This window comes from Artemia sp. Qi Xiang Cuo, chromosome 2, assembly GCF_049724085.1.
Source record: "Artemia sp. Qi Xiang Cuo chromosome 2, ASM4972408v1, whole genome shotgun sequence".
NCBI classification, from domain to species: domain Eukaryota; kingdom Metazoa; phylum Arthropoda; class Branchiopoda; order Anostraca; family Artemiidae; genus Artemia; species Artemia sp. Qi Xiang Cuo.
The window spans coordinates 47,879,093-47,899,575 of record NC_142795.1 but is presented as its reverse complement, the minus strand read 5'-3'; the positions used below and the strand labels follow the sequence as shown (position 1 = coordinate 47,899,575).

Genomic DNA, 20,483 nt, shown 5'->3' with positions numbered 1-20,483 from the left:
TACGTAAAAATATATTTTTCAAATTATACAGGCAACAAATGTCCCCTCCCCCCTTTAAGTACGGCTCTTGATATTAAAATTAAGGCACCCTGCCTTGAAAAGAGACTTTCCTATCAAAAGTTACGAAAAAGTTACATTTTTAAGAGCTTGGACGTTACGAAATTTTTTGGTCTGGTGGCAACCTGTATTTAGTTGGTATTTGATTTTATAACGCTGGCGGATCAAATTCTAAATTTAAAAAATCAAACATTTTAATTGTATGTCTATTGATAAGACTCGATATTGCATAAGTTATTTATGACATTTGGAGTGGTAACTGAGGCTTGAAGCTTACTTAAAAAAAATATTCCTCCTGAGATCACCAGACAAGAGAGTATGGGTAATCATCAAAAAATCTTTTGAAGTGAAAACAGTGGGGATGGGACATGTTCAGTAGAGTAGGGCTCCAAGTTTAGGATAGCAATGTATTAAGTGTCAAACACCAACCTAAATCAGCAATAATAGGCGCTAGTGTAAGGCACACATAGATAACAAGATCCTGGAAGATAAGAGGTGACATAGGGCTAGTCTACAATCACACAGATAATTTTACCATAGGAAATGAAATTTTCAGGGATGAATATAAAGACTAAAGTGGTTAAGTTTGTAGTGGGACATATAATGTGGCTAAGATGAAAGTGAAAACATCATTTGATGCCTATTTTTATGCTCTTTCATAATTCAAGAATCACTTCTGGGGCTAGGCTAGTCACATCTTAAGCCCTTAAAGGGGCCCCATTGGTATTTCTTTTTTGTAACTTTACAAAAAAGTTACAAACACTAGTTAAGTTATTGAAAAGTGGTTGAAAATATATCACTAGTTTATAAATGAGTTGTTCAAGAGTTATATATTCCAAAAATACTTATTTATAACATTTCAAACCTAATTTATTAGGCAACTCAAATATAAACAGTTTTTGGTACTGGTGCATTATGCAGGCACTGCAAAGAAGTCAAGTTTGGTTAATGCTAATAAAATAGGATGAATGCATAATAGTTTATAAACAAATTTAGGGGTAAAGTTCTACAAAATCATATTATTGACTTAGGAATAAAGTGAATACACTATTTGATGCCTTTTTTTATGCTGATTATGAATATAATGAGCATTTCTATCGAAAATGAATATCAGCCCCCCTCCCGATAGGCATATAGGCAATACCTAAACTAACCCTGAATTGACATCTCTAGGGGGGGGGGGTCTAAAATTCATTTCCGATAGAAATGCTTATTATTTTCGTAATCAGCATAAAAAAAGGCATTGAGTGGTGTATTCAATTTTGTCCTAACTCAAAAATATGATTTTGTAGAACTTTACCTATTTAGGCTGTATATTTGCACATTAGGGGAGGGGGAGGTGAGGGATAAAGCATAGCACATATTAAATATGTAACCTAACCTAGGTACCTTCCCCCCTCTAAACCCCAAAAAACAATTGTTTAAATATTGTAACTCATTGAGAAACACTGCTTTGCAATCATTTATCTCTAGCAGTCACTTGCAAATAGTCTGTTTGATGATTTTTGTGACTGGTTTTCTTGATACAGTCTATAACAGTGGGCCCACATAATGCACCAGTACCAAAATATATTTAATGATGTAGGAATATAATGTCCTGTAATTTCCAAAAATGCAGATTGAATTTTGATCAATACCTTTCAACCACTTCAACAAAATTTTGACCATGTTTCACATTGACCAAAATTTTGTTTTTGAAGTAGGCTCCTATCTCAGAAATTAATTCAAAGTTGGGTTTAAGCTTTTTTAGTGAGGGGTGGGGGTGGATAACTATGCTAAGGGTGTTTAAGAGCCAAACATACAAAGCTGTATTTTTTTCAGGGTGCAGAGGGGGGCTAGATCCTTAAGCCCTCTCTCTTTCTTGGATACAGCCTTGGGTACTTACATGTTATAGCAACCACACTGTTTTACTTGATCTGAGTAAAACCAGTTTCTCTATCTGCATTTGAAGATAATTAACTTAGACTCAGTGAAATAAACTACTATGCAGACACATTTTAATTAAATATTTAATATATAGAGTTGTTTAGGTTAGGTATTTAATATAATGAGCACTGGGTAGCCTGCTTTCCATGGTTCTCTGTTGTAGTTTCCATAATTTTGTTACTGAAGTATTATATTTTCATCATATTTTGGTATACTTTGTTAGGATTAACCAAAGTTGACCTCTTGAAGGTGGTCACTCATGTTAAAAATTGTGGTCACTTATTCATACAAGTGCCAAAAGCCAAGATTTACAAAGCTGTATTTACTTTTTTGGGGGCAAAGAGAGAGGCTAGATCCTCAAGCCCTCTCTCTTGGATACAGCCTTGTTGTAAAATGAAGGAAAAATAGAGCTTTTATTCACAGACAAGATAAATGTTCACCAAAATGAAATTGCTTTTGAATTACTAATTTTCTCATCCCTTATCAATCAAAGCCACATTTTTCTTAGCAAAATTACTCTTTTCAACAAGAATTTGCTTTTGTTTTCAGATTGGCTAAAAAAAAAAAAAAAAAAATTAAGGGCAACATAAGAAATTTGCTAAGTATTTCTTTTATAGTCTTTTGTACTGGAGTCATAAAAAAAAAGTCATAGAAAACACTAAATTTGGTAGAACCTAAATTATATTTCAATTTTTAATTGTAAACCAATTTTTTTGTTGTTGTGGAATTTTCAGTTTTAATGCAAGCACAAAACATAGCCTATTCATTATCTGTAAAATTGTAAATTTAAATTTTAGTTCAGTTAAAACTTATTTGAAAAACTAAAAAACAGCTAATTAAAAAAAGAAAAGAATAATGAGATTGTGTGTAATTTAATTTTCCCCTCTAGATTATTTTTCAGCAATTGTGAAAGACATTACAGTGTTCTGGGCACATAATTGTAACTTGTAATTCTTATTATTTTGTTCATAAACCATTATAACCAGGTACCTGTCTCTCCTATTTGACTGTAGCATTTCCCATTTGACATTCCACATACAGTATATAGTAGTCCCTGCATAATGCACCAGTACTCAGTTTTCTTACTGTTTCAAGTTTTTCACATGCCATTGACCAAAATAGCACTGAATTTTATGATTCAAAACTTTGCTGTTGGCAATTCAGGGTATATTTCAATTCAGGGTATATATTTGCACAGTAGGGGGGTGGTGGGGGTGGATATTTTTATTTATCAGAAATTGAAAGAAAAAGTTTATCATAGAAACTTTAGATAGGGCTAATTTAATCAGAAATTCAAAGTTCTAGCACCCTTTTCATAGGTAGCACAATTGCGCTGCCTAATTAAAGATCAATGTTGGCACAATGTATTGTTATTATTATTTTTTTTCATACCAGGGCACTTTGTATTGAAGGAGTTTTAGAAACTTCAAAAAGGGCTCATTCAATTGGAAATTGGAGTGGCTTGTGCCCTTTTTAATAGTCAAAAGTGATTGAAAGGCAACTAACACCTTTTCTATGTCCACCATTTCCCCAAACAAATCCAATCAAATTTTGAGACAGCCATTTTGTTCAGCATAGTTGATTTCCAGATAGAAAATATGTTTTTGAGGAGGACATTCCCCCACAACCCTCAGGGCAAGGGTTTTAACTTATGCCATTGGGGCATAAAAGAACAATGTTGGCACAATATATATTTTGTTTTTCCTTTAGACCAGGGCACTTCATATTGAAGAAGTTGTCACAGAAACTTCGAAAAGGGCTCATTAAATTGGAAATTAGAGTAGCTTGTGCCCTTTTTAATAGTCCAAAGTGATTAAGGCAACTAACACCCCTTCTACGCCCACCATTTCCCCAAATACATCCAATCAAAATTCTGAGATAGCCATTTTGTTCGGCATAGTTGATTTCTAGATAGTAATTATGCGTTTGAGGAGGACAATCCCCTCACAGCCCTCAGGACAAGGGTTGTAAGTTATGTCCTGGGGGCATATAAGATTTTTATAGAAGGCATTGTTATAGAAACTTAAAAAAAGGCTCATTTGATTGCAAACTGAAAGGGCTAGACCCCTTTTTAATAGTCAAAAGCGATTGTAGGGCAACTAACCCCCCTCTCACGCCCACCTTTACCCCAAACATATCCAATACAAATTTTGAGATAGCTCCTTTATTCAACATAGTTTTAAGCTCTGGAAATTAGGTCTTGGATGACGACCCCCCCACAGCCCTTAGGGCAAGGGTTGTAAGTTATGCCCTGGAGGCATATAAGGTTTTTATTGAACGTGTTGTCATAGAAACTTCAAAAAGGGCTCATTTGATTGGAAATTGAAATGGCTAGTGCCCTTTTTAATTGTCAAAAGTGATTGAAAGGCAACTAACACCTTTTCTATGTCCACCATTTCCCCAAACAAATCCAATCAAATTTTGAGACAGCCATTTTGTTCAGCATAGTTGATTTCCAGATAGAAAATATGTTTTTGAGGAGGACATTCCCCCACAACCCTCAGGGCAAGGGTTTTAACTTATGCCATTGGGGCATAAAAGAACAATGTTGGCACAATATATATTTTGTTTTTCCTTTAGACCAGGGCACTTCATATTGAAGAAGTTGTCACAGAAACTTCGAAAAGGGCTCATTAAATTGGAAATTGGAATGGCTAGTGCCCTTTTTAATAGTCAAAAGTGATTGGAAGGCAACTAACACCTCTTCTACGCCCCCCATTTCCCCAGACACATCCAATCAAAATTTTGAGATAGCCACTTTGTAGTTGTTTTCCAGATAGAAATTATGTGTTTGAGGATGACACTCCCCCACAGCCCTCAGGACAAGGGTTGTAAGTTATGCCCTGGGGGCATATAAGATTTTTATAGAAGGCATTGTCATAGAAACTTCAAAAAATGCTCATTTGATTGGAAATTCAAAGGGCTAGACCCCTTTTTAATAGTCAAAAGCGATTGTAGGGCAACTAACCCCCCTCTCACGCCCACCTTTACCCCAAACATATCCAATACAAATTTTGAGATAGCTCCTTTATTCAACATAGTTTTAAGCTCTGGAAATTATGTCTTGGATGACGACCCCCCCCCACAGCCCTCAGGACAATTGTTGTAAGTTGTGCCCAGGGGGCATAGAAGGTTTTTATAGAACGCGTTGTAATAGAAACATCAAAAAGGGCTCATTTTATTTGAAATTGAAATAGCAAGTTTTGTTTTTAATGGCTGAAACCAATTCAGAGACCACTAATACCCCTTCCATTTCCACCATTTCCCCAAACTCATCAAATCAAAATTTTGAGATAGCCATTTTGTTCCGCGCAGTTTAAAGTTCAGAAAATTATACCTTTGAGCAGGACACTCCCCCCACAGTATTCAGGGCAAGGGTTATAAGTTATGCCCTGGGGGCATGTAAGGCTTTTATTGAAAACTTTGTTGTAGAAACTTGAAAAAGAACTTATTTGATGAGAAATTGACAGGGCTAGTGCCTTTTTTAATAGTCAAAAGTGATTTGAGGGCAACTAACCCCCCTCTCACACCCACCTTTTCCCCAAGCACATCCAATAAAAATTTTTAGATAGCCATTTTATTCAAAGTAGTTGAAAGTTTTGGAAACTAGGTCTTTAAGGATGACAACTCCTCCCCCCCCCCACAACCCTCAGGACCAGGGGTTTAAGTTATGCCCGGGGAGCATATAATATTTTTATAGAAATCATTGTTGTAGAAACTTCAAAAAGGGCTCATTCAATCTGAAATTGAAAGGGCTAGTGCCCTTTTTAATAGTCGAAAGTGATTGAAGGGCAACTAACCCCCCTCTCACGCCCACCATTTTCCCAAACACATCGAATCAAAATTTTGAGATATCCATTTTGTTCAACATAGTTGAAAGTTCTGGAAATTAGGTCTTTTAGGATGATAATTCTCTCAGAGTCCTCAATGCAAGGGATGTATGCTATGCCCTGGGGGCATATAAGGTTTATATAGAAAGTTGTTGTAGAAATTTCAAAAAGGGCTCATTTGATTGGAAATTGAATTGCCATTTTAATAGTCAAAAGTGAGCAGAGAGTAATTAACCCCCCCCCCCTCTCATGTCCACCATTTCCCCAAAAACATTCAATCAAAGTTTAGAGATAGCCATTTTGTTCAACGTAGTTGAAAGTTCAGGAAATCATGTTTAAGGATGGCAAACCCCCCAGAGCCCCCAGGGGAAAGGTTGTAAGCTATGCCCTGGGGGCATGAAAGGTTTCTATAGATAGAGTTGTTGTGAAACTTCAAAAGGGGTGCGTTCAATTGGAAATTGAGAAGGCTAGTGCCCTTTTTAATAGTCAAAAGTGATTGGAGGGTAACTAACCCCCTTCTCACGCCCACCATTCCTCCAAACACATCCAATCGAAATTTTCAGATAGCCGTTTTGTTCAACATAGTAGAAAAATCTCGAAGTTAGGTCTTCGAGAATGACAACCCCCCCAGCCCTCAGGACAAGGGTTGTAAGTTATGACCTGGGGGGCATAGAAGGTTTTTATTGAAAGTGTTGTTGTAGAAACTTCAAAAGGACTCATTTGACTGGAAATTGAAAGGGCTAGGGCCATTCTTAATAGTTTAAAGTGATTGAAGAGCAACTAACGTCCCTCTCAACATTTCCCCTAACACATCCAATCAAAGTTTTGAGATAGCCATTTTGTTTAACGTAGTTGAAAGTTCTGGAAACTAGGTCTTAGAGGATGACAACCACCCTAACAGCCCTTAGGGTAAGGGTTGTAATTTATGCCCTGGGGGCATATACTGTGTTTATAGAAAGCATTGTCGTAAAAACTCAAAAGGGGCTCATTTGATAGAAAATCAAAAGGCCTAGTGCCCTTTTTAATAGTCGAAAGTGATTGGAAGGCTTGACATTTTTATAGTAAAGATCTATGTGGATATAATGTATTATTTTTTGTTGTTGTTTAGACCAGGGCACTTTGTATCAAAGAAGTTGTCGTGGGACTTTCGAAAAGGGCTCATTCGTTTGAAAATAGAAAGAGCTGATGCCCTTTTTAATAGTCGACAGTGATTGGAGGGAAACTAGTCCCCCTCACACGCCCACCCTCCCATTTGCCCATTATGTTTAAAAACTAACTGTTGCCTTTAGATTAAATCAAAATGCACTGTGTTAATGATAATTCCCAATAAGATATCTCAGCAGTATCCCAAGAACGACTGAGGGTATTATGTTGAAACTTTTCGGGCTACTTCTGCTCTTAAAATTTAACCAAATCAAAATAGCATAAGTGTATCCAAGCTATCAAAGTAATTAAACGCACTTTTTTGCAAATGGTATCAAGTTTTCCATTTCAAAGGAACTAGAGGAGCTATGAAACTAAATTAAACACTACTATTGGTGACCAGATTTCTGAAAGGGTATATGATGTTAAAAATTGTTGAAAATTATTCTCCAGCATACAAATAGCAGGTCAAACTATAAAGTTTAAAAAAAAACGAAAAGATTTAAAGTATTATTTTCTTTTTCCCTGAAAAGAATTTGTCAATATTAAACGAACAGAAATTAATCAGAAAAAAACTTTTTCCACAAAATAAGTTTTTCAAAGAAAAGTAAAGGACTCCATTAAACAAAAGTGAGCAAAAATAGAATCAAAGAATCTACCAAGCTTGAAACTACCACAAATCAGGATTGATGAATAAATGAAACCCGAATCGAACAGAAATTACAATAAATAACCGAAGTCAAAGTCAAAACGACCAGAAATTAACATAAGTTGGGCTCAAAACCCCTATGCCTTCCCAAGGCCAGAACATAATTTGCACTTTACTGAAAAAAATACAAATGAATGTGCATTGTCAGTTTAATATACATATACTGATATTTAGTAATCAAAATGTTAATATTATTTGATTTATTAAAGTTATAAAAGTAATAACATTTATATTTTTTTCAGTAAAGCGCAAATTTACAAGAAGAACAGAAATTACAATGAATAATCAAGCCGATCCAAAACACAAACACAAATTAACATCAACCAAAATAAAACCAATGTCTCCTAAGCATTCTAAGGCCAAAGCCTCCTTTGAACTTTACTGAAAACAAAACTTACTTTGTCCTTTTCTCTGTGATAATGCTAATAAATCAAAAATTACTGAGAATTCCAGGAATGAATATTACCTTAAATTACCTTAAATCGCATTGTCTAGTGAAATAAGGAAAAAATCCTGTTGAGTTGCTGATTGCTGGTCAGGGGGGAGCCATTGGTTCGGCGGCGCCCCACTGTGTTTTCCATGGTTTGGTGGAATTCTTATCAACGGCGACCTTGAATGCATCTACAGAGGAAGCGGTGACAGCTGCATTTGGAAGACTGTTCCGAGGGGCCACCCCTCTATTGGAAAAACAGTGGTTGTGGAGTCTGCTGTAAGCTTTCTTCCGAAGCAGCTTCTTACTATGCCCTCTTGTCCTGGTTGATTTGTCAAGCGGGAAAAGCTTCTCAGAAGGGGAATCGGCATGAAGTAGCTTGTAAGCCACGATGACATCGCCCCTCTGTTGTCTGTAGACAAGTGTTGGAGCTGTAGTTTGTTTAGGTAAGATGGATAGTCGAGGTTCTTGCATCCATCAACAGCTTTGGTTGCGCGCCTTTGAGCAGACTCTATTTTCTGCTGGCCACCCTTATTCAGGGGCTTGGCAACACACATCAAAAATTCCAGCAATGGTTGCAGGAGACCATTTTACAGCTTCGTCATGACTTTGGATAATCTGCTACGTACTGTATGCTTAATTATTCCAAGGGTCTGAGATGCTTTGGCAACTGCTGTTTGTGTGTTTGTGGAATTTTAATTCTTCATCGACAACTATTCCCAAATCTCTTTCAGCTGCTGAAGAACCAATCAATTGCCTAGAGCCATCCCCTCCACTCATATGGTACTGAGAATTCAATATCATGATATATAAATGATTAGTCTACTTTCAATAGCTCTTCTCAGTAATCTTGGTTAGCATGGTGATTCTCTGTCTTTTCTTTTGTTATTGTTTTCACAAGTAAAAACCCCATTTCAAAATAAAAATTGTTTTCAGTAAAGTGCAAATGATGGCCTATAGAAAGCAATAAGTCAACTTCTGTTTGTGGTAATTTCTGATTGTTTAGGTTTGACTTAATTAATTGTTTTTCTGACAATGCACCCCTTCCTCTTGGTGTCTCAGATATACCCCTATGATACAAAGAAAACCCTACAACAACATCAACGAAATTCTTTATTCACAGTATGTAAAAAGTTTTAATTAACCAATTACTGTGTTTGTTTCTAGTTTAAAATCATATTACTTGGGCAAAACTGTATTCCAACCATTGGTGTCCCGAGGGGGGGGGGGGCGCGCCGCCCCTCCAACTTTTCTGGGATTCGGTAAAATTTTCGCTGACGGCGAAAATTTCGGCAGAAATTTAGTAAAATTGCCCAAAATTTAGCAAAATTCTTGATTTCTGCAGTAAATTTGGCATGAATGAGGTAGAGATTCGGTAAAATTTATGAAGATCGCCCCTCCCCCAATGAAATAAGTCTCGGGACACCCCTGATTCCAACAAGTCAAACATGTGAGAAAACTGGCTAATAAACAAGACATGAGGTGTCACAAGATGCAAAAGAAAAGAGAAATATATTACTAGGTTTATATCTGAGACCATCAGGGGATAGAGTGTGCTGATGGAAAAACAACCATGATATATGGAAAATCATAAAATAAAGAATCTAATGATACCACTATTTTTGTTTTATAATGTATCCTTCAGAAGAGCTACTAAACTGCCGCCTTACCCAGAATTTTAAGCTGATTTATGATTGTATTGTATTTCAAGGCAAAGTTTTCTATATTCTTCAAAACTTTACAAACTTGGATTGTCCATATTCATCAGGTTCGGGTTCTTTTATTTACAAACTAAATACAACTACAATATGGGTATTGTAGTTGTACTCAGAGGTAGTCAACTCTTTCCTCTCCCATTGGGAGAGGAAAAAGTAGAAATATATGCTTCAAAAGACCTTCATATGACATAATTTAGGGTCCAGACCATTCCTAAAAGTATCACTTACCTAACTCAGTTACTTTTCAAAATAGCCCTGCAAAAGCCAATCATCAAGAGTCTAGCACATGACCTTCAATTGTTAGGTCTTTTTGGTATAATTCTAGACAAGCTACTTTTTGCTATCTTAAAAAGTGGTTAGGTTATGAAAATAAAACTTCCAGTAATGAATCTAGGGCCAAAAAAATGCCCAGGGAAGGTATTGCCAAGCTACTATGTTAAACCTGTTCTGATTTCTATGTTTTAGAAATATGCCTAGCCTACTTGACCTGTAGGAATTTTTACAAAAAAACATTATATTTTAATTTTAAGTCTCTTTTTTTTTCTTAGTTTTGAAAATGCAATTTCTGTTATTTGAGTAGAATTTTAAATGCATATCTATAGTTTTTTTTTTCTAAATTTAGGAAATGTATTTGCAGATCTTTGAAACCTTATAAATTGGGATTGAGCTAGGTTGTGAAGCTGAAAATATTGTTTGTAATTTGTTTAGGCAAAGGATCTATTATCACTTTTATAAATTAAAGATTTTTAAGATCAGCAAAGGTCCAGTAACTTCTAGAGGGAAAAGGAGTGAGACAGGTATGGTACTTCAAAATACCTTCCTAGCACCCACTTTAGGGTAAATTTGCAGTGGGCAATATAATTTAGCTAAGATGAAATGAAAACGTCATTTGATGCCCTTTTTATGCTCTTTCATAATTCAAGAATTGCTTCTGGGGCTAATTGCATCTTGAGCCCTTAAAGGGGTACTGAATGTGTTTTATATGAATAATGAAAGAACATAAAAAAAAGTATCAAATGGTGTTTTCACTTTCATCCTAGCTAAATTATATGGCCCACTGCAAATTTACCATGAAGTTTACCCATCCCCACACCCCTAGTGTGCAAATATATACCCTGAATTGGAATATACCCTGAATTGGAATATACCCTGTCAATAATTATACCCTGAATTGGAATAACGACCCTGTCAATAATTAGCATGATGTCCGTTTCAAATACAATACGTAAAATCACCGCACGAGTCGGTAAAACCTTTGCCTTTACCAACCAAGATTCAGATTTCGCTTACATATCATGTCACTATTTTAATGCTCTTTATTTAACCAAATGGAGAATTGTGGCATCATCTGTAAACTCACGGCAGGAGTTGGTAAAACGGCTGCATTTACCAACCAGGTTTGAACTTCCTGTAAATGACATGTCAGAATTTTTGTGGTCTTTATTTAGCCAAACAAAGAAACTTAACGGCATCGGAAAAATCATGGCGCTTTGCTTCAAGATTTTACCGACTTATTTGTTTTTACCGAGTGACCGAAATATTGAGAGGGGGGGGGGCCCCCCATACGTGTCGGCCCTGCTGAAAAACAAACAGAAATCAGTTAAAATTTTCGTTGGAAAGATGCGACTTTGCAAGATAAAGCCGGTATTCCATGATATATTCATCAACACCAAGGGCCTCTTGATAATGACATACAACCTTTTCTACTTCCGAAAATTTGAGAAAATTAGAATTTGGGGGGAGAGGTCGAAGGTAGAAATAACACCAAGCAGATGCATGTCTTTCATGAAAGGTTGGTCCATTTCAATTGTGAAACAGTCTATTACTTTGAAGTACAGAAGTTTACTGGAGTCTGATTGAACTGGCTGACTGATATTTCGTTTACTGGCTGTTGAGTTTGAAAGAAACTCTCTAAGGTGAATGGAAATGACCTTAATTCTCATGCTTTGAGCACTGGTTTTAGACTGTGGTGATTTCGATTCCTGGTTTTGTTTAAAGCCAATAATTCAGACATGTTTCTGCTTTTGTTCTTCCATTCATTAGCATTTCTCAGCTTTTGGCTTTTCTTGTATGTTCTGGAAATCAGTGCAAGTGCCTAATAAATCAGTAAACTTTTTGTTTGATTCTGAAGTTTGATTGAATCTAATTGAATCCAGAAAAAAATCTGGCCATCCATCTAAAGTTCTGTAATACAACTATTAACTGCTAAAATTCGTTGCAAAATTTTGTCCAAAATACAAATAGCATACAAAAGTTTTAATTTCTCTGCAAAAAAAGAACAAACTCTCCAAATATTCATTTTTATGAACTAATTAAAAAAAAAACAGTGTTACTTAAAAATGAACAGAAACCAGTTAAAAAATATTCCATGAAAGAAGTTTTTGACCAGCAAAGAAACAAACTGTATTTTAAAAGTTTAAAAGTTTTATAACATTATCAAGTCCAAAATTGCAGAGACTTCCAGGAATGAACATCATTATTAAACAGCCAGTGTACTTTCATTATTTCTTTTCAGTAGTCTTAGTTAATATGATTATCTTTTTTTCTTTTTTGTTGATGTTATGACAAACAAAGACGCACTGTTCGAAATAAAAGCTGTTTTCAGTAGTGTGCAAATGACGCTCTGGCCTTTCGAAGGCTTATGGGGCGTTAGCCTACTCCTGTTTGTGGTAATGACTGATCATTTATTTATTGGTGGTGATTTCTGTTCGTTTATAATTTAACGGAGCTCTTTTTTTTGAAAACTTCTTTTATGGAATTTTTTTTTTGAATTAATTGATCATAAAAATATGCATTGTCTTGCATGTTTACCTTTTACCTAGCTATGTAATAGAACAAGGTCCATGTCTACCCACTTATTTTTTATACAACTTTCTAAGCTTTGGAAGTAAGAAAGGAGCAGAAGTTTGAGTGAGCAAACATATTCCTAGGACATAATGTAGGCTATGAATTCAATTCAGAGGGTTTTATTCTCCTAAATCAGCTCTTTGCCAAGATTGTAAAAACCCCATCATCTAGATTTTTACCGAATAGCCTACCAAAGAAAAATGCACAGATAGGGTTTCACCTCCACATGATTACATAAAAAAATCGTCCTTTATGATCTCCCCCTCCCTCCAAGTGTCTCACAGCAAAAGGGCATTTAGAGAATCATGTGAACACTGCATCAGAATCAAAAGGAGCTATTTCTTGTAAAATCTTCCAACTGACCACAAGCTTCTTCATATCTCCCCTTGTTTTGTGGTACTGTGGTAACCCATACCAGGATGGGTTAATTTGACATATTTTCGTTGGTTAAAATTATATCTCTGAATTCTCTTTGGTAGGCAAATGCAGAGACTTTAAGGTGCTACACCTTCTTAATGCATTTTTTGCACTCAAATAACCCTATTGGCTGCTCTGCATTGTACCTTTTCTATGAGCTCTATATCCTTGTAATGAGGAAGAATGCCAAGGATGGATCTTGGGTTGCAATGGTGATTCAAATTTTTTTCTGATGTCATGAGAAATAAAAATTTGACTCAAAATAAAATTGTTTCAATAAAGTGCAAATCATGTTTTGGTATTAGAAGACACACGGGGCGTTAGCTCTACTTTTCTTTATGGTAGTTCCCTGCTGGTTTTGAGTTTGAATTGGTTATTTTTTTTGGTTCTGTTTTGTTTCTATTTATTTTCTTTGTTATATTTTTTAGTTTGAATTGGTTATTTTTTTGTGGTTATTTCATTTAATTTTGAATTTTATTGATTCATCGATTGTGATTATGGTCGTTTTACGCTTGAAACATTATTTAAATTTACTTCTGCTCATTTTTGGTTTAATGCAGCTCTTCAGTGTTCTTTGAAAAACTTCTTTTTCTTAGACAAAGAAAAAACGTTTTAAAATTAAAACCGTATATGGATAAGACCTTCGCAAAAGCTTTTCTATTGGCTAAATAAAACGCCTGCTCATAGTCTATAAAACTGAGGGCTAAGAAAGTATGATTATTTGGGTACTTCTCTATTACTAATCTAAGAGTAAAAATTTAGTTGACATAGCCTCTCTCCTTCCTAAAAACCATCCTGTTCTTCTCTTAAAGCTTTATATACAGGATCTCTAAGTCTAAAAAGTATCATCATACTAAGTAATTTGCTTTCTACAGAAATCAAGTTAATATCTCTATAATTACCACACTCACTCTTATCAGCGTTCTTACATTGATTTCTAATTAAAGTTTTCCTAAAATCACTAGGTACTTCCCCTTTTTCAAAAATCATGATCGTAATTTCACTAATATATCCTTAACATTGCGAATGGCCATATCTCAGAAACTCTTTTACCAAACAATCAGCACCTATATTGCACAAGCTCCTGGGCCAAAGGGCCCTCACGCACCAAATATTAATAAATTAAGCGGATAGGCCAAATTGGGACAAAAAGGTGTTTTTCCCTCATCATGTTGAAACTTTTATCCTGAAGTTGTTAGTTTAACTCATAACGTTGAAACTTCTATCCTGAAGTTTGTTAGTTAAAAAAAAATTATCAATCTAAAAATGAGGAATCAGAAAAGAGTTGAAATTTTTGTTTTTCCTAACAGCATGGGGCCCAAGTAAACCCTGTTGTACAAAAAAATTGAATTGAGGGCTCGGGATCCGAAAAACAGGTAATTTTTTATGATTGGCTAAAAACTTATATGGTTAAATGCTTGGACCAATGTGATATGTAACCCCATTGAGGCCTGAAAAGGGTCGTAAAATTTAGCCTCAGAATGACCCAACATCCTTTTCTCCAAACAGCTTGAAACTTAAATATAAAATCTATGGGCCAAGGGGTGCTAATGTGCAAAAGAAAAAATAATCGGCTGAGAATGTGGGGCCCACGAAACTGGGAAAAAAACAATTCTTTTCGAGTTTATACTATTATTTGTAATTTCTTGGGCCAAGGTACCACTATACACTAAAAATTGAAAATACTTTCGGTTTTGCTGAAAACACGGTCCAAAAACTTAATTTTCCAAACCAGTTTGAACCTTATATCTGTATAAACTATCGGGAAAGGAAATCTGAATGCACAAAAAGAAAAGATTAGCTCAATTGAAAACTGGACTTAAGAATTGTCCTGAAACGTTTTTGTCAAACAACTTGAAACTTGCATTCACAAGTCTCTGAGCCAAAGGAACCCTAAAAAATAGACCTGTTACGTGTGCTCCTCCCTGAAACTGGGGCTAGAAATTGGACCCATAAACGGAAGAAAATATTTGTTTGCAAATATCTTGAAAACTCTGTTAGTAAGTGCCTGAGCTAAGTAGATCATAATGCAGAAAACAAAGTTGGAAACTGAATTATAGTACATGGATTCATAACGTTCGAAATTAGACTCGATTTTTTTTGTCTCAAATCAGCTTGAAAATTACTGGGGATGTAGACTTGTCCTTGGCCTTAAAGAAAGTTTTGGTTCCGGTAGTCTGTGGCACCCAATCGTTTACCACAAGATTTTGTTTTCTCAAATCAGCTTAAACTTGCAGCACGTATAGACTAGGCCAAGGGAAGTTCAGTGAAGGCAAAAATAAAAAAAAATATTATAGTATTTTACAGGACAAAAAAAATCCAAAATGTCGTATAATTAAATTTTCTATGATTAGTTTGAAATAGGGCACGCACAGGGCATATTATAAAGGATAAAGAAGCTACTAAGACGACAAAAAAAATTGGGGAAAATGCTAGTTGTATTAGTTTGTGAAGTCCCTAACAGGGTATGTGCACTGGGTAAAACAGACCTCAATGAACGCCATCACTTCTGAAGAGAAACTTTCTACTTACTAAAAACGCAGAATTTGCAGATAAACTGGTGGGACGTTTCAAGAGGCAACAGAAGAGTATGATGACAGGTACCGTAATTTTTCTTGAATTTTTATGCACATACCTGAGAAATCTTTGCCTGTCACATAAGGAAGCAAGTCTTTTTGGTATGAAACCAAAGAAGCCTTATACTATTGTCAATGCGATTCTTCGTCTTCAGGTGCTAAAACATGTAGAAATAATGACGGATAAGAAAGGAGTCAATATACTGCCAACTATCCCACATTCATATGATACTGCATTGAGGAGGAGGGCTCAAGAATTAGCTGACGATATAATGTTGCGAAACTCTAAGCAGACAAAGTCAGAAAATAGTTTGCATTGCAAATGAATGATTTGACAGCCATACAAAACGCAGCTCAGTTGCTGATTTTCGTTCAGTATGATGCTGCAAGCGATGGGACTTTCAGGAGAAGCAATAGCTTGCAAATAATTGTGAGGAAAAATAACAAGGCAAGTGATTTTAAGAATTCTTTTAGCAATGGTGGTGTATTTTTATATGTGTATTGGTATACAGAAGAAAAAAAAGAATAAAAAAGAATCAGCAATAAGTTTTGAAAATATTGGTAAAAAAAAGAAAAAATTATCAGAAAAATGGATTTGCAGCATTATTTATCAACAATAGCTTGCCTCAAAATACTTCAGCATGCAGTTCAATGAGACACTGCACACTTTGCTCTTGTATTCTGAAGTTAGGTGCATATCTCATGAAGAACTTCTGAACAGGTTAGATGAGCTATGATATGACCTCTGAGGAGAAGGGTAGTTGTCAAACACGTATATTTTGCTGACAAATTTCCTAACATCATTAGGTTGCGTTTTAAACGTCAAGGGCAGAACAACAACATATTTTCATCTATTGGCAACATGCCAGCTTATCGTAACAAAATTATCTAATGAGGAAGCAGAATTTTGGTTGAACATCTATTAATCTGCCCAATAATTTCATGTTGTGTGAAGACTCATAACATCAAAGCATGTTTCATTGATTGTTCAAGAAAACTAGATATGGGGTCCTTTTCTGAAAACAATTTGTGACAGCAGAAGTTCTTGATGACTTGAAAAAGACATTACTTGAAGTTGAGATGGACAGAGACTTGAATGTAATATTGCACTGCTCCAGACAAGATTTTGTCACAGTGTGGAAAACAAATGCGAGTCCTTGAGGAATACAGCATTGCCAGTATTTTTGATTTTCTTTCAAAATATTCGTGTAAAATGGCTTTCTCAGCTTAGGTTGGTGCTATGCTGAAGTTATGCTCCTTTTCAATAGGATTTATCCTTGTATCAAATCTTTCATTGTACAAAAACAAGTCAAGTGTAGCATTAGAAAGGGTACTTTTATGTGCGAACCTATGCGTAAGGGGTGACGTGAATATTTTTTCACATTTTGGGGATGCTGTTGCGAAAAATGTCGGTAAACACCGGCCACTGATTTTTTTTTCTCCCTGGTGAAAATAACATCTCCAGTGAAATAAGCGTTACCTTCTATTGATTTTAACAAGGTAAATTACTGAGAAAACTGGGGAGGTTTTAGTTTCAGTCTCATTTATCTTTATTTAAAAACAATATATATCCTTGGTATGAACGATAGTGATGCTAGGACTATTTTCGTAGCTATAGTCATTAATTGATTGCTATATCTTGTCATTGTTGGACTTATTCGTTGGACTATAGTAATTAAAATTAGGATAGTTTTATCTTCTCTGAGTTTTATCTATTGCTGTTTGATATTGGGGAACTCTATACCAATTTCATGAAAGAAATATTAACAGACTAGTTTGTAAGAAATCGTGTAGTTTGTTGGTAATAAACATATTACTGAGATTTTAGTTTTAGATAATCGGGTATCTTAAATAGCTGGTGTATCTTTTCTCTTACAGTTAATCTCACGATGTTCTTCTCATGTCAGAAAGATTTTTCAAAGGAATTCGTTGTGTTTCTGTCATGTTTTGTGTCACTTATTCTCATATATATTGTAACTACATCTTTAAACGGAAATGGAATACGGTATAAAACGGTATGCTGTGGTAGATGTGTGATGTGTAATAGTTTTAACTGTGACGTACGTGTTATTACAGAATTAGGACATTTAAAGTGCAAAATATCAAGACCTGTTTCTTGCTCCTCGAAAAATTTGATTTATCTGTTAACATGTAGTCTTTGCAAAATGAAATATGTTGGTGAAACTGGACAAACGTTACGTTGTCGATTTATGGCACATAAGAAGTCGATTGAAAGACATGACATGACTACTATACTTGTGCACCATTTTAATGGAAAATGTGTACTTGCCAATATCTCGGTTCAAGTTCTAGAAACAGTAGAAATAATAGAAGATATAAAAGTGCAAAAACAGCTAAGACGCAGTAAAGAGCAAGTATGGATCAAATTATTGAACACAGGCTGGCCATTTGGATTAAATGAACGTGTTACTAGATTAAGTGTTAATGAGGTTAACTAATTTTCCTAAGCTCTAGCGATTTAATATTGCTGTGATAGGTTTTTCTTTGGAAGGGTTGGGGTTTAAGACAAAAAATTTACAGAAGGGAGTGGGAGAGGGGGTATGAGAAAAATGTTTAAACCTTTGCCCAGATATTACAAAATGTTGCACGTCTTTATATATATCATCTTAGGGAGGGTGAAGCTCGGCCTGTCCCTTCCCCTCTGTCAATACCCGCTTGAAGTCGAATTTAGTAGTTTTTCTTTTCATCGATATTCGAGCTACATGGGGAGGGGTAATGAAATTACCTCTAAGCAAATTATACTTAAATAATTTACATTTCAGAATAATGTAAAAATTAAAATAAATTATACTTGTACTAATAGGGCCCAACTGCTTGAAGAAGATACAATATGTGATAATATTCCTTGTTTTTTTTTCTTTTTTAAAGATTAAGAAAAAATCAAGAAAATTGTTTTGCGATCCTCCATCTGGAAGGATGATTAAAGTCAGGAAAACTTGCTCCATGATATCGTTAATGATTTCAAAGTACGTATAGAGATCATGTAATTTAGTTTTGGCGTTGTTATATATTATTAAACAACATATATATTATTAAAAATTCTCTCTCCCTATCTCTAGAAGTTTTCAAAGAAAAATAAAGAGCTAATTCAAGCTTAAATGAACAGAAATAACTTTTAACAAATCAATTAAACCCAGTGCGAACAAAAATTAAAATGGATAATCCAGCGAAACATTTCTTTTTGTGTAATTTTAGTGCTTGTAGTATGCTATAAATTCGATTTTCTTTTGTTTGTCACTTTCCGTCTTTCTGACGACGACGTGTGACCACTAAGTTATATTTGAGTTTGAATAATAACGCTGTAAATGTATCGCGTTTTATTTATGTAGTTATTGTGTTTGTATTTTGTTATAAATCTGGATTTTGTTTCATTTGTCATTTTCCGCCGTTCTCTTTTTTTTATGCTCTGCTCTGTTTGTAATTGTATTTACAATGGGTCATAAATAAATTCAGTTCAATTTAATAAGAAGAAAAGGCATTACCACAAACAGGAGTAACGTTCTAAAAGCTAGAGCTTCATTTGTTCTTTATTGGAAACAATTTGTGTTTCTATTTGCTTTAACATCAACAACAAAGTAACAACAAAAATTATGCCTCAAGGCCTGTCAAGGTTTACAAATAAGAGTGGGTCTGTCGTCTTCCCTACCTCTCAAAACATCTAAAGGGCTCTAATGTCATTTTTTGTTGTTGAAAACGATTTGTTCTTTGAAAAGTGTGGTTTTATTTGTCAAAATGTCAGCAACAGCAGAAAATAAACTAATCGAAGTAGACAGATTGTTTAATGTGTTATGATATTTATTCCTGGTAGTCTCAGCAAATCTTGATTTGTTGATGCTGTAGATTAGAAAATAATTAAAATATGTTTTGTTTTTAGTAAAGCGCAAATGACTTTAAGGCATTTGGAAGGCTTAATACGAGGCAGTTTTACTCCTATTTGTTCTAATTTCTATTCGTTTTAAAATTTTCCCGTTCATTCCCTTTAATTTATATTGGTTTTAGGATTCATTTTATTTATTTATAGGAATATATGTTATTTTAAGGTTTGATGTGATTATTTACTTTTAATTTCTGTTATTTATCTATAGGAATAATTTCAGTCGTTATAATTTTTGGTCTTCTACAGGGTTGAAGCTGGATCCATTGTTTTGTTGAAATAACCTTTTCATGTTAAATCTTGTTGTAATCGTTTGTTTATTCAAATAAATGTATGTTAAGGTTTTGTTGTCCTTCTCTTTTGTTGTCCTAAAACAAAATAATAATAATTAGGACATTGAGAATAAATTCAACGCGATTTGCTCCCTTAATTTTCTGCTCGTAATTGAGGTTCTATTGGTGGTGGTATTTTCGTCGAGTTGGGTACAAGATGTGCAATTATAAAGCATATCCGCATGAAAAATTTGATTTTTTCGTGCTAAAAATCGGTATAATCACGTTTTTATTTCAAAATTTTTTGTTTTCATTAAGGTTCCCAAAGTCCAGTCTTCTTACCTGACAATTTCATGCCGATGGGAAAAAAAAAAAAAATTTTCCCTGCCTCTCAAATACCCAAACGACTTGAATGTCATTTGTATTTTGTTGAAAACGATGTGTTTTTTGAGCAGCATGGTCTTATGTGTCAAAACATCAACAATAAAAAAAAAAAATCACCATAACAGAGAAGATTGCTGAAAAGAAATAATGAAAGTAGAATGATTGTTTAATATATAGTATCTCCATTCATGGAAGTCTGAAGAATTTATAACATGTTGATGTTATAAAAGAGAAAATATCTAAAATATAGTTTGTTTTCAGCTAAGCACAAATGGCATT

General features: G+C 34.7%; 1 protein-coding gene across 1 annotated transcript; it reads left to right on the top strand.

Annotated features, from left to right (window-relative positions):
• The first annotated feature begins 249 nt into the window (after window positions 1-249).
• On the top strand, window positions 250-19,803 carry LOC148955299 (uncharacterized). The gene is made up of 2 exons (XM_089108139.1): window positions 250-379; window positions 17,532-19,803. The coding sequence occupies exons 1-2, from the start codon at window positions 376-378 to the stop codon at window positions 18,110-18,112; spliced, it is 585 nt and encodes a 194-aa protein (XP_088964265.1). The 5' UTR covers window positions 250-375; the 3' UTR covers window positions 18,113-19,803.
• The last annotated feature ends 680 nt before the right edge of the window (window positions 19,804-20,483 follow it).